General features: G+C 41.2%; 1 protein-coding gene across 5 annotated transcripts in view; it reads right to left on the bottom strand.

Moving 5' to 3' along the window:
- The window catches only part of FAM168B (family with sequence similarity 168 member B), a 36246-nt gene that overhangs the window by 13921 nt on the left and 10190 nt on the right, over positions 1–12135 (bottom strand). For all 5 annotated transcript variants that reach the window (XM_057744544.1, XM_057744540.1, XM_057744541.1 and 2 more), the window contains exon 3: positions 2735–2818. In XM_057744544.1, coding sequence (XP_057600527.1) covers positions 2735–2818 — 84 coding nt within the window. The remainder of the gene's footprint in view (positions 1–2734; positions 2819–12135) is intronic.

Genomic DNA, 12135 nt, shown 5'->3' with positions numbered 1-12135 from the left:
GGAGCGAACCCAGGGCCCCTGTGTTGGGAACGCAGAGTCTCACCCACTGGACCACCAGGGAAGTCCCTACACTCATCTTTATATGGTAGATAAAGCACATATGACAAAATTATAACTGATGAATCTCAGTGCTGGATATTATGGACATTCACTATACTGTTTTCTCAATTTTTCTGTGTATTTGAAAATATTCTGTAGTAAGTAAGGTGAACAAAATTGCAATGCCTTCAGATGGTGACACACAACTGAGAGAGATCTAAGAAAACCTTCCAGGAAACAAGAGTCATGTAGGAGCTAAGGGGACACAGAAGGAAGTGGGCAGAGGTCCACTGTTACCAGGAGATGAACATAAAAGCTTGCTGAGCCTTTAAAAAGGCCATAAGCTAGGAAGGCATGGCTCTTCTGCAATCTGATCTGAAAGATAACCTGGCAGCTAGGTACTAGCTGGAAGGGCAAATAAAGGTAAAATATGCCAATGTTCAATACATACTGCCAACGCTCTGTATCTACCAGTCATAGTTCTACAGGATGAACTGATTCACAAAAAGAATGAGAAGAAAAAGGAGAAGTTGTATGAGGAAGTGAAAACACACAAGCAATGCTTTCATGACCTGGAAGAAAAATTGGGAGAAAACAGAGCCTCTAAAAAAACCCATCAATATTCCTAATAAGAAAGTCCATGACCACTTTGTCACTGTTCAAACTGCAGAAAGAGCCTGGAGCTTGGACTGAAGAGAAGATGGAAGCTGTCCACCTGAATAAGCTTCTAAGGACATGGTATAAAACCAAAATTCGGAAGATCTAAGTATACACCCCTCCAGAGAGAGGCCCTCTGATGGAGAAGCATTCTTCTGGCCCACCACATCCACTGAAAAAAGGTGAAGTCCTCTATTTATTTACCACAATCAACAATAGGCCAACCTACGATGTTGAGCTTTCCTGTTAAGGGAGGCTAGAGGGCTACTATTGCAGAAACCCATCTAGCTGGCCTGAGGTCTCTTAATCATCTGAGGTGTCTTTTATAACACCTGCCTCATATGCACACTTTATTGAAGATAAAGAGATGACTCCAAGAAGCTACCATGTATATGCATCTGTCAGAGGCAATGAATGGTATACTTTAAACGTGCGCATGTTATATATGTAAATGTCACCTAAAAACAAAAGCTAGAAGAACTGTAAACAAATACTAACAACATGCATGCTAAAGTAAATGGGGAAAAGTGTACTGACATCCACAACTTACTTTAAAACGCATGAAAAACAAGATGGACTGAAGGATGGATGGAACAAAATGTTTAATTTTAAAAGTTGATTTTAAAAAGTTTAATTGTAGAATCTTGGCAGTCCATATGTAGATGCTCACTGTGAATTTTTTTCAGCTTCTCTGTATGTTGGAAAAATAGTCATCTATTTCTACTAATTATAGCAACAATTTTTAATATATATATACTATCTCACTGCTTATTTTTATAACTGTGAGCTATGTCCTAAACTTAGCAGAAAATTGATTTTGGTTTTTTGTATAGGCATGAATATTACATCATTCCTAGCAAATTCAAGGAAAGCAGACATGTCTCCCAATCAGTTAAAAACCAAGTGTATGTAGGCATCTTGCTTTTTCTTTTGTATAGCACTAGATCCATTGTCTCACACCAGGGAACCTCAACAGGAGTCTTAAGAACTTAAAATTTAAAAATACATAAATAAATATACATACATCTCATAGTATCCAAAACAAACCCTCTGTGAAATCACTTTTAGATGTGCCAACCCTTCACAATACAAAACCAAATATATTCATTGCTTGGTCTTTCAAAAACAATAACAGCTTTCCAGATGCTTCTTGGCTCTCAGACTGCTAACTCTGAGGGGCCAGAAGCTTTCTGCATTGGAATGGATTGGTTTTCCCCAAAAGTACTGCATACCACACAGATTTCATATAATAACTTTCCAAGCATAAGACATTTATGTAGAAAACCTGGAAATTCAGAAACACGTAGTATGTGTGAGGAGGAAAGATCCGCACCATACACATAGCATCATGAAATTTCAGAACCTAGAAACAGAACTACTACAGAGCACCACAGAGTGTAGGCCACCACTGCTGCAGCAGAACCACAAAGCCCCTTCTGGGTGAATAAAGCCTGGAATGAGCCAAAACCAAAATGCAGGCTCACAGTGGGAAGTCCCATTATAAAACAGTCTCTACAAGGTCCAGACCCAAACAAATTCCACTTTCAATTGCACTACTGATTTCTAAAATCTGAAAATATTCTTATGCACATTACACAGAATAGACTTTCTTTCAAAACTATAATCAAAGTGCTGAAGTACTAGAGAGATATCACTTATCTCTAAAAACATTATCAACAAGGAAATTCTACCCAATAACACAGCAAGGTGATCTTCAGTTTCTACTAATCAACACTATTTCATAAGTGCACACATGTTCTGACACATCTAGTTACCTGTAACAAGCTACGACTGGAATGAAGATCTGCAGTGTTGCAGGAGGACTTGAGAAATGCAATATACTGACACGAAGCTTTATGTGCAATAGAATTCAGCTTTTATTGTACTTATCAAGAAGCCTAACCTTATGAACCAAGAAATCAATTTAACCCCAAATCCCAAATCTACAACCACTCTTCTCAAAATTCATCCACTTTACATTCTCCCCCAGCCACATGGACAAAGTACCTTTGCCACCCAGCACACGTGGCCTGCATACCTGTCTGGAAGGTAGGATTCGCTCCAGGGTACATGTTGGGGGAGTAGGCAGGAGCTGCTGCTGCGTAGCCCATGGGGAAACCAGCTGGAGAAAAACAAAGAACAATGTGCTTTTAAAATCAGGGCTCCCGCAGACCAGGTGGTCCTCACCTTCTTCACCACAATTCCCAGACTGACTTCAGGAACCCGACAGCACTACAGGTGCTGAGCAGCCTGTGTCCAGCTGTCTCCTCTCCTCACAGCTGTGATGGTCACAATCATAAACACGTCCTGTAAACCTACGAGGAAATGCTTACAACTTTCTACAATTAAAAACATTGGCTTGGACAGAAAATGAATTAGAATAAAGAAAGAAAAAAAAAACTCAAGCTGAAGCCAGAAAACTACCAATACTTCTGGCAGTTTTATTCTAGGTTCTAATCACATAATTTATTACTTAGCAAGAATAGTAAGAGTGTCGAGAGCTTCATGTGCTAAAGGGGCTCTAAATGGCATAGGGAACTGGAAAAAATCCAATCTCACAACCCATTGGCAAGCAACCTGACCTTTATTAATACAAATGAGGAATCCTTAATAAGACTAAACTACAACTACTAATTAATCACATGAACACAAAAGAAACCAAGTGAGACATTAGTGTTTCAGTCAAAATCCAGAGGGGCCTCAGTTATCCACTTCAGGTCGCTCACAGCTCAGCTTGATCCATTCACGTGACAATGTGGCCTTAAGGAGCCTTCTCTACATTCACGGCACAGAGTCAAGATAACCCAGGTTTGCTACTGACACAACTAGTTGTGAGAAGACGTAATCGCTCCAGAAAACTCTAATCTGCAGGGTTCCAATCAACAAGGCTGAGAACCACTGTTTCTTCCTTTTCCTGTCCATTTTTCTGGCCACAGTACTGTCCTCCTGAAAACGCCCCTTGCCGAATACCATGGACTGTTTCCTCCAACATCTACTCTACATCACTTCTGGCAGGCAGGGGCTGGAAAGCTAAAAACTATACTGTCCAGACTCCCCTCTTCCAAGAGAATGGCAGTGATCCCAAATCCCCATCACGTCATGAAAACAAAAACTTCAGAGCAGAAAAAATACCATTAGCTGAGTAAAAAAGACCTAGCTTTTTACAAGAAATATACTTGCAAATTATTTAGACAAAGGGCAAGCACAATTACATCTGCATTAGAAGATATGGTATATGTACAATGGAATATTAGCCATTAAAAAGAATGAAATAATGCCAACTGAAGCAACATGGATGGACCTGGAGATTATCTTACTAAGTGAAGTAAGCCAGACAGAGAAAGACAAACATCATGTGGTACAGCTTATATGTAGAACCTAGAAGAAAAAAAAAAAAAGATACAAATGAACTTATTTACAAAACACAAAGAAAGGGAGGGACAGATTGGGAGTTTGGGATTGACATATACACACTGCTATATTTAAAACAGATAACCAGGGACTTCCTAGGTGGCACAGTGGTTAAGAATCCACCTGCCAATGCAGGGGACCCAGGTTCAAACCCTGCTCCAGGAAGATCCCACATGCCACAGAGCAACTAAGCCCATGCGCCACAACTGCTGAGCCTGTGCTCTAGAGGCCGCAAGCCACAACTATTGAGCCTGTGTGCCACAACAACTGAAGCCTGCATGCCTAGAGCCTGTGCTCCACAACAAGAGAAGCCACAGCAACGAGGAGCCCTCATACCACAATTAAGAGTAGCCCCCGCTCTTAGAGAGGGCCCAGGTGCAGCATTGAAGACTCAAAGCAGCAATAAATAAATTAATTAATTAATTAATTAATTTTTTTAAAAGCAGATAACCAGGAGATTTGTTCAAGACAGTGGAGTAGAAGGACACGTTCTCATTCTCTCCTGCGATAGCAACAGAATCACAACTAACTGCTGAACAATCATCAACATGAAGACACTGGAATTCACCAAAAAAGACACCCCACATCCAGAGACAAAGGAGAAGCTGCAATGAGATAGTAGGAGAAGCACAATCGCAATAAAATCAAATCCCATAACACCACTAGGTGGGCAACTCACAAACTGGAGAACAGTTATACCACAGAAGTCCACCCACTGGAGTGAGGGTTTTGAGCCCCACATCAGGGTTCCCAACCTGGGTGTCCAGCAATGGAGGAAGAAATCCCCAGAGAACCACACTTTGAAGGCCAGTGGGATTTGATTGCAGGACCTTCACAGGATTGGGGAAAACAGAGACTCTACTCTTGGAGAGCACACAAAAAGTATGTGCACCAGGACCTGGGGGAAGGGGCAGTGACCCCATAGGAGACTGAACCAGACATACCTGCTGGTGTCGAGAGGGTTGCCTGCAGAGGCAGGGGGTGGCTGTGGCTTCACCACAGGGACAGGGACACTAGCGGGGGGGGGGGGGTGTTCTGGGAAGTGCTCATTGGTGTGAGCCCTCCCAGAGTCGGGCATTAGCCCCACCAAAGAGCCTGTAAGCTCCAGTGCTGGGTTGCCTCAGGTCAAACAAGCAACAGGGCGGGAACTCAGCCTCACCCATCAGCAGGCAAGCGGATTAAAGTTTTACTGAGCTCTGCCCACCAGAGCAATACCCAGCTTTACCCACCACCAGTCCCTCCCATCTGGAAGCATGCACAAGCCTCATAAATAGCCTCATCCACCAGAGGGCAGACAGCAGTACCAAGAAGAACTATAATCCTGTAGCCTGTGGGGAACAAAAACCACAACCACAGAAAGACAGAACAACAGACAGAAAATTAATAAGGAAATACAAGCTTTAAATGACACAACAGACCAGACAGATTTAATTAATATTTATTTATAGGACACTGCACCCCAAAACAGCAGATTACACTTTCTTCTCAAGTGCACATGGAACATACTCCAGGATAGATCACATCTTGGGGCACAAACCAAGCCTTGGTAAATTTAAGGAAACTGAAATGGGATCAAGCATCTTTTCTGACCACACCACTATAAGATTAGAAATCAATTACAGGAAAAAGAACTGTAAAAAAACACAAACACATGTTGCCTAAACAATATGCTACTAAATTACCAAGAGATCACTGAAGAAATCAAAGATGAAATCAAAAAATACCTAAAGACAAATGACAACAAAAACATGATAATCCAAAACCTATGGGATATAGCAAAAGCAGTTCTAAAGGGAAGTTTATAACAATGCAACCCTACCTTGGGAGACAAGAAAAATCCCAAATAAACAATCTAACCTTACACCTAAAGAAACTAGAGAAAGAACAAACAAAACCCAAAGTTAGTAAAAGATCATAAAAATCAGACCAGAAATAAATGAAATAGAAAAAAGAAAACAACAGCAAAGATCAATAAAACTAAATGCTGGTTCTTTGAGAAAATAAACAAAATTGATAAATCTTTAGCCAGACTCATCAAAAAAAAAGAGGGAGGACTTCCCTGGTGGCACAGTGGTTAAGAATCCGCCTGCCAACGCAGGGGACACAGGTTTGAGCCCAGGTACAGGACAACCCCACATCATGCTGAGGAGCAACTATACCAACTGTGTGCCACAACTACTGAGCATGCACTCTAGAGCCTGCGAGCCACAACTACTGAGCCCACATGCCACAACTACTGAAGCCTGTGTGCCTAGAGCCTGTGCTCCACAACAAGAGAAGCCACTGTGATGAGAAGCCCGTGCATTGCAACAATGAGTAGCCCTCACTCTCCGCAACTAGAGAAAGCCTGCGTGCAGCATCTAAGACCCAAAGCGGTAGCTCTTGCTCTCCGCAACTAGAGAAAGCCTGCATGCAGCAACTAAGACCCAAAGTGGCCAATAAAGAAATAAATAAGTTTACTAAAAAAATAAAATAAAAATAAAAAAGAGGGAGAGGACTCAAACCAATAAAATTGGAAATGAAACAGGAGAAATTACAACAGACACTGAAGAAATAAAAAGCATCATAAGAGATGACCACAGCAACTATATACCAATAAAAAGGACAACCTGGAAGACATGGACAAATTCTTAGAAAGGTACAACTGTCCAGGACTGAATCAGAAAGAAACAGAAAATAAGAACGTATCAATCACAAATAATGAAATTGAAACAGTGATTAAAAATCTTCCAATAAACAAAAGTCCAGGACCAGATGGCTTCACAGGTGAATTCTATCAAATATTTAGAGAAGCGCTAACACCCATCCTTCTCAAACTCTTCCAAAAAATTGAAGAGGAAGGAACTCTCCCAAACTCATTCTATGAGGCCACCATCACCCTGATACCAAAACAAGGTAAAGATACTACAAAAGAAGAAAATTACAGACCAATATCACTGATAAATTTAGATGCAAAAGTCCTCAACAAAATACTAGCAAACAGAATCCAACAACACATTAAAAGCATCATACATCATGATCACATGGGATTTATCCCAGGGATTCAAGGATTCTTTAATATATGTAAATCAATCAATGTGATACACCATATTAACAAACTGAAGGATAAAAACCATATGACCATTTCAATAGAAGCAGAAAATGCTTTTGACAAAATTCAACACACATTTGTGATTTAAAAAAAAAAACTCTCCAGAAGGTGGGCATAGAGAGAATCTACCTCAACATAATAAAGGCCATATGTGACAAACCCACAGCAAACATCATTCTCAATCTGAAAAACTGAAAGCATTCCCTCTAAATTCAGGAACAAGACAAGGATATCCACTCTCACCATTACTATTCAACATCGTTTTGGAAGTCCTTGCCACAGCAATCAGAGAAGAAAAAGAAATAAAAGGAATCCAAATTGGAAAAGAAGTAAAATTGTCACTGTTCACAGATGACATGATACTATACATAGAAAATCCTAAAGATGCCACCAGAAAACTGCTTGAGTTAATCAATGAATTTAGCAAATTTGCAGGATACAAAATTAACACACAGAAATCTCTTGCATTTCTATACAGTAATAATAAAAGATCAGAAAGAAGTTAAGGAAACAATCCCATTCACCATTGCAACAAAAAGAATAAAATACCTAGGAGGTAAAAGACCTGTACTCAGGAAACTATAAGACACTAATGAAAGAAATCAAAGACGACACAAACAGATGGAGAGAAATACCATGTTCTTGGATTGGAAGAATCACATTGTGAAAATGACTATACTACCCAAAGCAATTTACAGATTCAATGCAATCCTTATCAAATTACCAATGGTGTTTTTCACAGAACTAGAACAAGAAATTTTACGATTTGTATGGAAACGCAAAAGACCCCAAACAGCCAAAGCAATCTTGAGAAGGAAAGACAGAGTTGGTGGAATCAGACTTCCTGACTTCAAACTATACTACAAGGCTACAGTGATCAAGACAGTATGGTACTGACACAAAAACAGAAATATAGATCAATGGAACAAGATAGAAAGCCCAGAGATAAACTATGGTCAGATAAACTATGGTCAACTAATCTATGACAAAGGAGGCAAGGATATACAATGGAGAAAAGGCAGCCTCTTCAATAAGTGGTGCTGGGAAAACTGGACAGCTATATGCAAAAGAATGAAATTAGAACACTCCCTAACACCATACACAAAAATAAACTCAAAATGGATTAAAGACCTAAATGGAAGGCCAGACACTATAAAACTCCTAGAGGAAAACATAGGAAGAACACTCCCGGACATAAATCACATCAAGATCTTTTTTGATCCACCCCATAGAGTAATGGAAATAAAAACAAAAAACAAATAAGTGGGACCTAATGAAACTTCAGAGCTTCTGCACAGCAAAAGAAACTATAAGCAAGACGAAAAGACAACCCTCAGAATGGGAAAAAATATTTGCAAATGAATCAACAGACAAAGGATCAATCTCCAAAGTATATAAACAGTTCATGCAGCTCACTATCAAAAAAAAACAAACAACCCAATCAAAAAATGGGCAGAAGACCTAAATAGGCATTTCTCCAAAGACATACAGATGGCCAAGAGGCACATGAAAAGCTGCTCAACGTCACTAATTATTAGAGAAATGCAAATCAAAACTATAATGAGGTATCACTTCACACCTGTTAGTATGGTCATTATCAGAAAATCTACAAACAGTAAATGCTGGAGAGGGTGTGGAGAAAAGGGAACCTCTTGCACTGTTGGTGGGGATGTTAATTGATACAGCCACTATGGAGAACAGTATGGCCGTTCCTTAAAAAATTAAAAATGGAGTCACCATATGACCCAGCAATCCCACTACTGGACATATACCGAGAGAAAACCATAATTCAAAAAGACACATGCACCTCAATGTTCACTGCAGCACTATTTACAACAGCCAGGACATGGAAGCAACCTAAATGTCTATCAACAGATGAATGGATAAAGAAGATGTGGTACATATATACAATGGAATATTACTCAGCTGTAAAAAGCAATGAAACTGGGACATTTGTAGAGACATGGATGGACCTGAAGACTGTCATACAAAGTGAAGTGAGTCAGAAAGAGGAAAACAAATATCGTATATTAATGCATATATGCGGAATCCTGAAAAATGGTACAGATCAACCGGTTTGCAAGGCAAAAATAGAGACAGATGTAGAGAACAAACATATGCACACCAAAGAGGGGGGATGATGAATTGGGAAATTGGGATTGCCATATATACATTACTAATAAGAAACAAAATACCAAATTGTAAACTTTAAGTATATGCAGTTTATCATATGTTAATTATATCTCAATAAAAGTACTTAAGAAAATAAAAACAAAAAAACTCAAACAGATACCCAATAAGGACCTGCTGTATAGCACAGGGAACTCTGCTCAGTATTCTGCAATAACCTAAATAGGAAAAGAATTTGAAAAAGGATATATGTATATGTACAACTGAATCATTTTGCTGTAAACCTGAAACCAACACAACACTACTAATCAACTATGCTTCAAAATTAAAATTAAAAAAAAAAAAAACCAAAGCATAACAGGAAAAAAATTACATCTGTATTTATTCTCTCACCTGGCAATCCCACCTCGAGGAATCCACCCTGAAGATAATTTCCACAAACACTATCAACTGTAGTATTACTGCAACAGCAAAATACTTCAAACAACATACCCATGCAAAGAACTGGTTGAATAAAACTACATAACCCCACGGGACAGAGGGTTATGCAGTAGTATTACGTATTATAAAATACAAATAAGAACAAGGCAAACCTTTGTGAACTGACAGCGAACAATCATTAAGTGGACAAAGCAAAGTGAACACCACCACCTGCATCTCTGTTCCAGAAAACAATGTGCTGTTCAGCCGTGAGGAGGATGTGGGCTGAAAGCCTTCAGCCGCAGCACATTCCAGGGTCACTTCTGCCTGCTGAGGCCTCCTCTAACCGCCAATGCTGTCCCAGGTCTCCCCAATGCTGACACTGCACACTCAAGTCGCGGTCCCAAGGCCCCCCTACCCAATACTGCTTCCACCCCACCAGATCCTTCAGAAGTGTTATCCACCCTAACAATGTCTGCACCCCTAATTACTTCTCAGTGTCCAATACCCTTTGTGTAACAAAGAAGAAATTAGAATATATGGACCTAGATGGCCTGGAGACATGATATAACAGAATGTCTGTGTCCCCTTCAAAATTTATATGTTGAAACCCTAATCCCCAATGTGATGGTATTTGAAGATACTCAATTGTGGTAATCATTTCATGACATATACATATGTTCAATCATCACATACACCTTAAAAAATCCCATGCTGTACAACCTAAATATATACAATTTTTACTTATCTATCATACCTCAGTAAAGCTGGGGAGGAAAAAAGATGAGGCAACATGCTGCGTGGGGCTAACAAAGGAAGATATCAATTGGATCACCTATAATTTTTAATACACTGTTTATTACATTCCTTGAAAAAAACACTAGGAATGGCAAGACACAGCCCATATGGGTGAAAAAGAAAAGAAAAAGATAAACTGATAATACAGACAGCTCACAGGTGATCCAGAGACTGCAGCCAGCCAAGAAGGTCTTTAAAATAACTGTGTATTTCTTATGACTTCCAAAACGAGAGCTCAGGTTCGCTCTGAGCCACCGCTGCGGTTCAGAAGAGCTGCGCCCAGCATCTTAGTCCAAGGGTGCTTTGGTCCCTCATCTCACCCCGCCCTGGGCCTGGCTTGCTCCAGTGTATTGGGGGAGGGGAGGAGTGGATCAGGGAAGGTGAGCAGCAAAGAACCGAGTGGAGCTGCAGCACTCCTCCTCCTGAAATTGGGGAAGTGAGGGGGGTGGGGGGCTGTGTGGGGTCCCAGGGCTGGACCTGCTGTGGTGGGACTCAGCCACCTAGCCTCCCCCCACCCACATTACAGAAGGTTCCGATACTATTCAATTACATCTCAGGCTTTCGGGCTTAAAACTCATCCACAGACCTGCAGGTCCCTTCACTGTGCTCCTTCCTGTATTAGATAAAGTACCAGGGGGAAGGGTCGGGGATGAGACTGGAGGGACCCTGAAGCACTGGCCTCAGCTGACTAAAGAGGTCAGGACCACACCGTCACAGATGTCAGAGGACCCTTAGGGCAGAATCAAGGGGGACAGTTAGAAGGCGGTCCTTGCTACATCAAGTGAGTATGGATCACCATGGGGTGGGGAGCAGGCTGGCCCACGAAATACTGTTAAAAAGATGCATTCCTGGGGACTTCCCTGGTAGTCCAGTGGTTAAGAATCTGCCTTCCAATGCACAGGATGCAGGTTCAATCCCTGGTGGAGGAACTAAGATTAAAATTCCACATGCCCTGGGGCAACTAAGCCAGCACACCACAACTGAAGAGAAGCCCGAGTTGTTGTATAACAAAGGGAGTTCAACTCAAGGATAGAAGATGCCTTAGAGGACTGGGACGGGGAGGGTGGGGGGGACTCGAGGGAGGGTGGGGGGGGGGAGTCAGGGGAGGGAGGGAATACGGGGATATGTGTATAAAAACAGATGACTGAACTTGGTGTACCCCCAAAAAATAATAAATAAATAAAATTAATAAAAAAAAAATTGTACACTTAAAAAAAGATCCCATGTGCCGCAACTAACCCAACGCAGACAAATAAATTAAAAAAAAAAAAAAAGATGCACCCCCCTCCCCCCCTAAGAAAGATGTGGGTGGGATTTAAGGCTCCACACCCACCTCCCCCCTCTTTCAAGGTCTGACTACAAGCCTGATTTCCAGTCCTAGAACTTGCCAGGCTCCAAGAAGAATCCGGGCTGCAGAGATGGTCCCTGGGGGTTCAAGCTTAAGCAGTGCTGCCCCTGGGTTTCAGAGGTGGAGGGAAGAAGGGGTGGGGTAGGGAGGGGTGAGTGCCCTGACAGACTCTGAGAGAGAAACCCCACCCCATCCCCTTATCCCCCCTGCAACTGACCCATTGATGCCATAGGTTTTCAGT

The sequence above is a fragment of the Hippopotamus amphibius genome, chromosome 8 (assembly GCF_030028045.1).
Source record: "Hippopotamus amphibius kiboko isolate mHipAmp2 chromosome 8, mHipAmp2.hap2, whole genome shotgun sequence".
NCBI classification, from domain to species: domain Eukaryota; kingdom Metazoa; phylum Chordata; class Mammalia; order Artiodactyla; family Hippopotamidae; genus Hippopotamus; species Hippopotamus amphibius.
The sequence above is the reverse complement of the archived record's forward strand: the minus strand, read 5'-3'. Positions and strand labels throughout refer to the sequence as shown.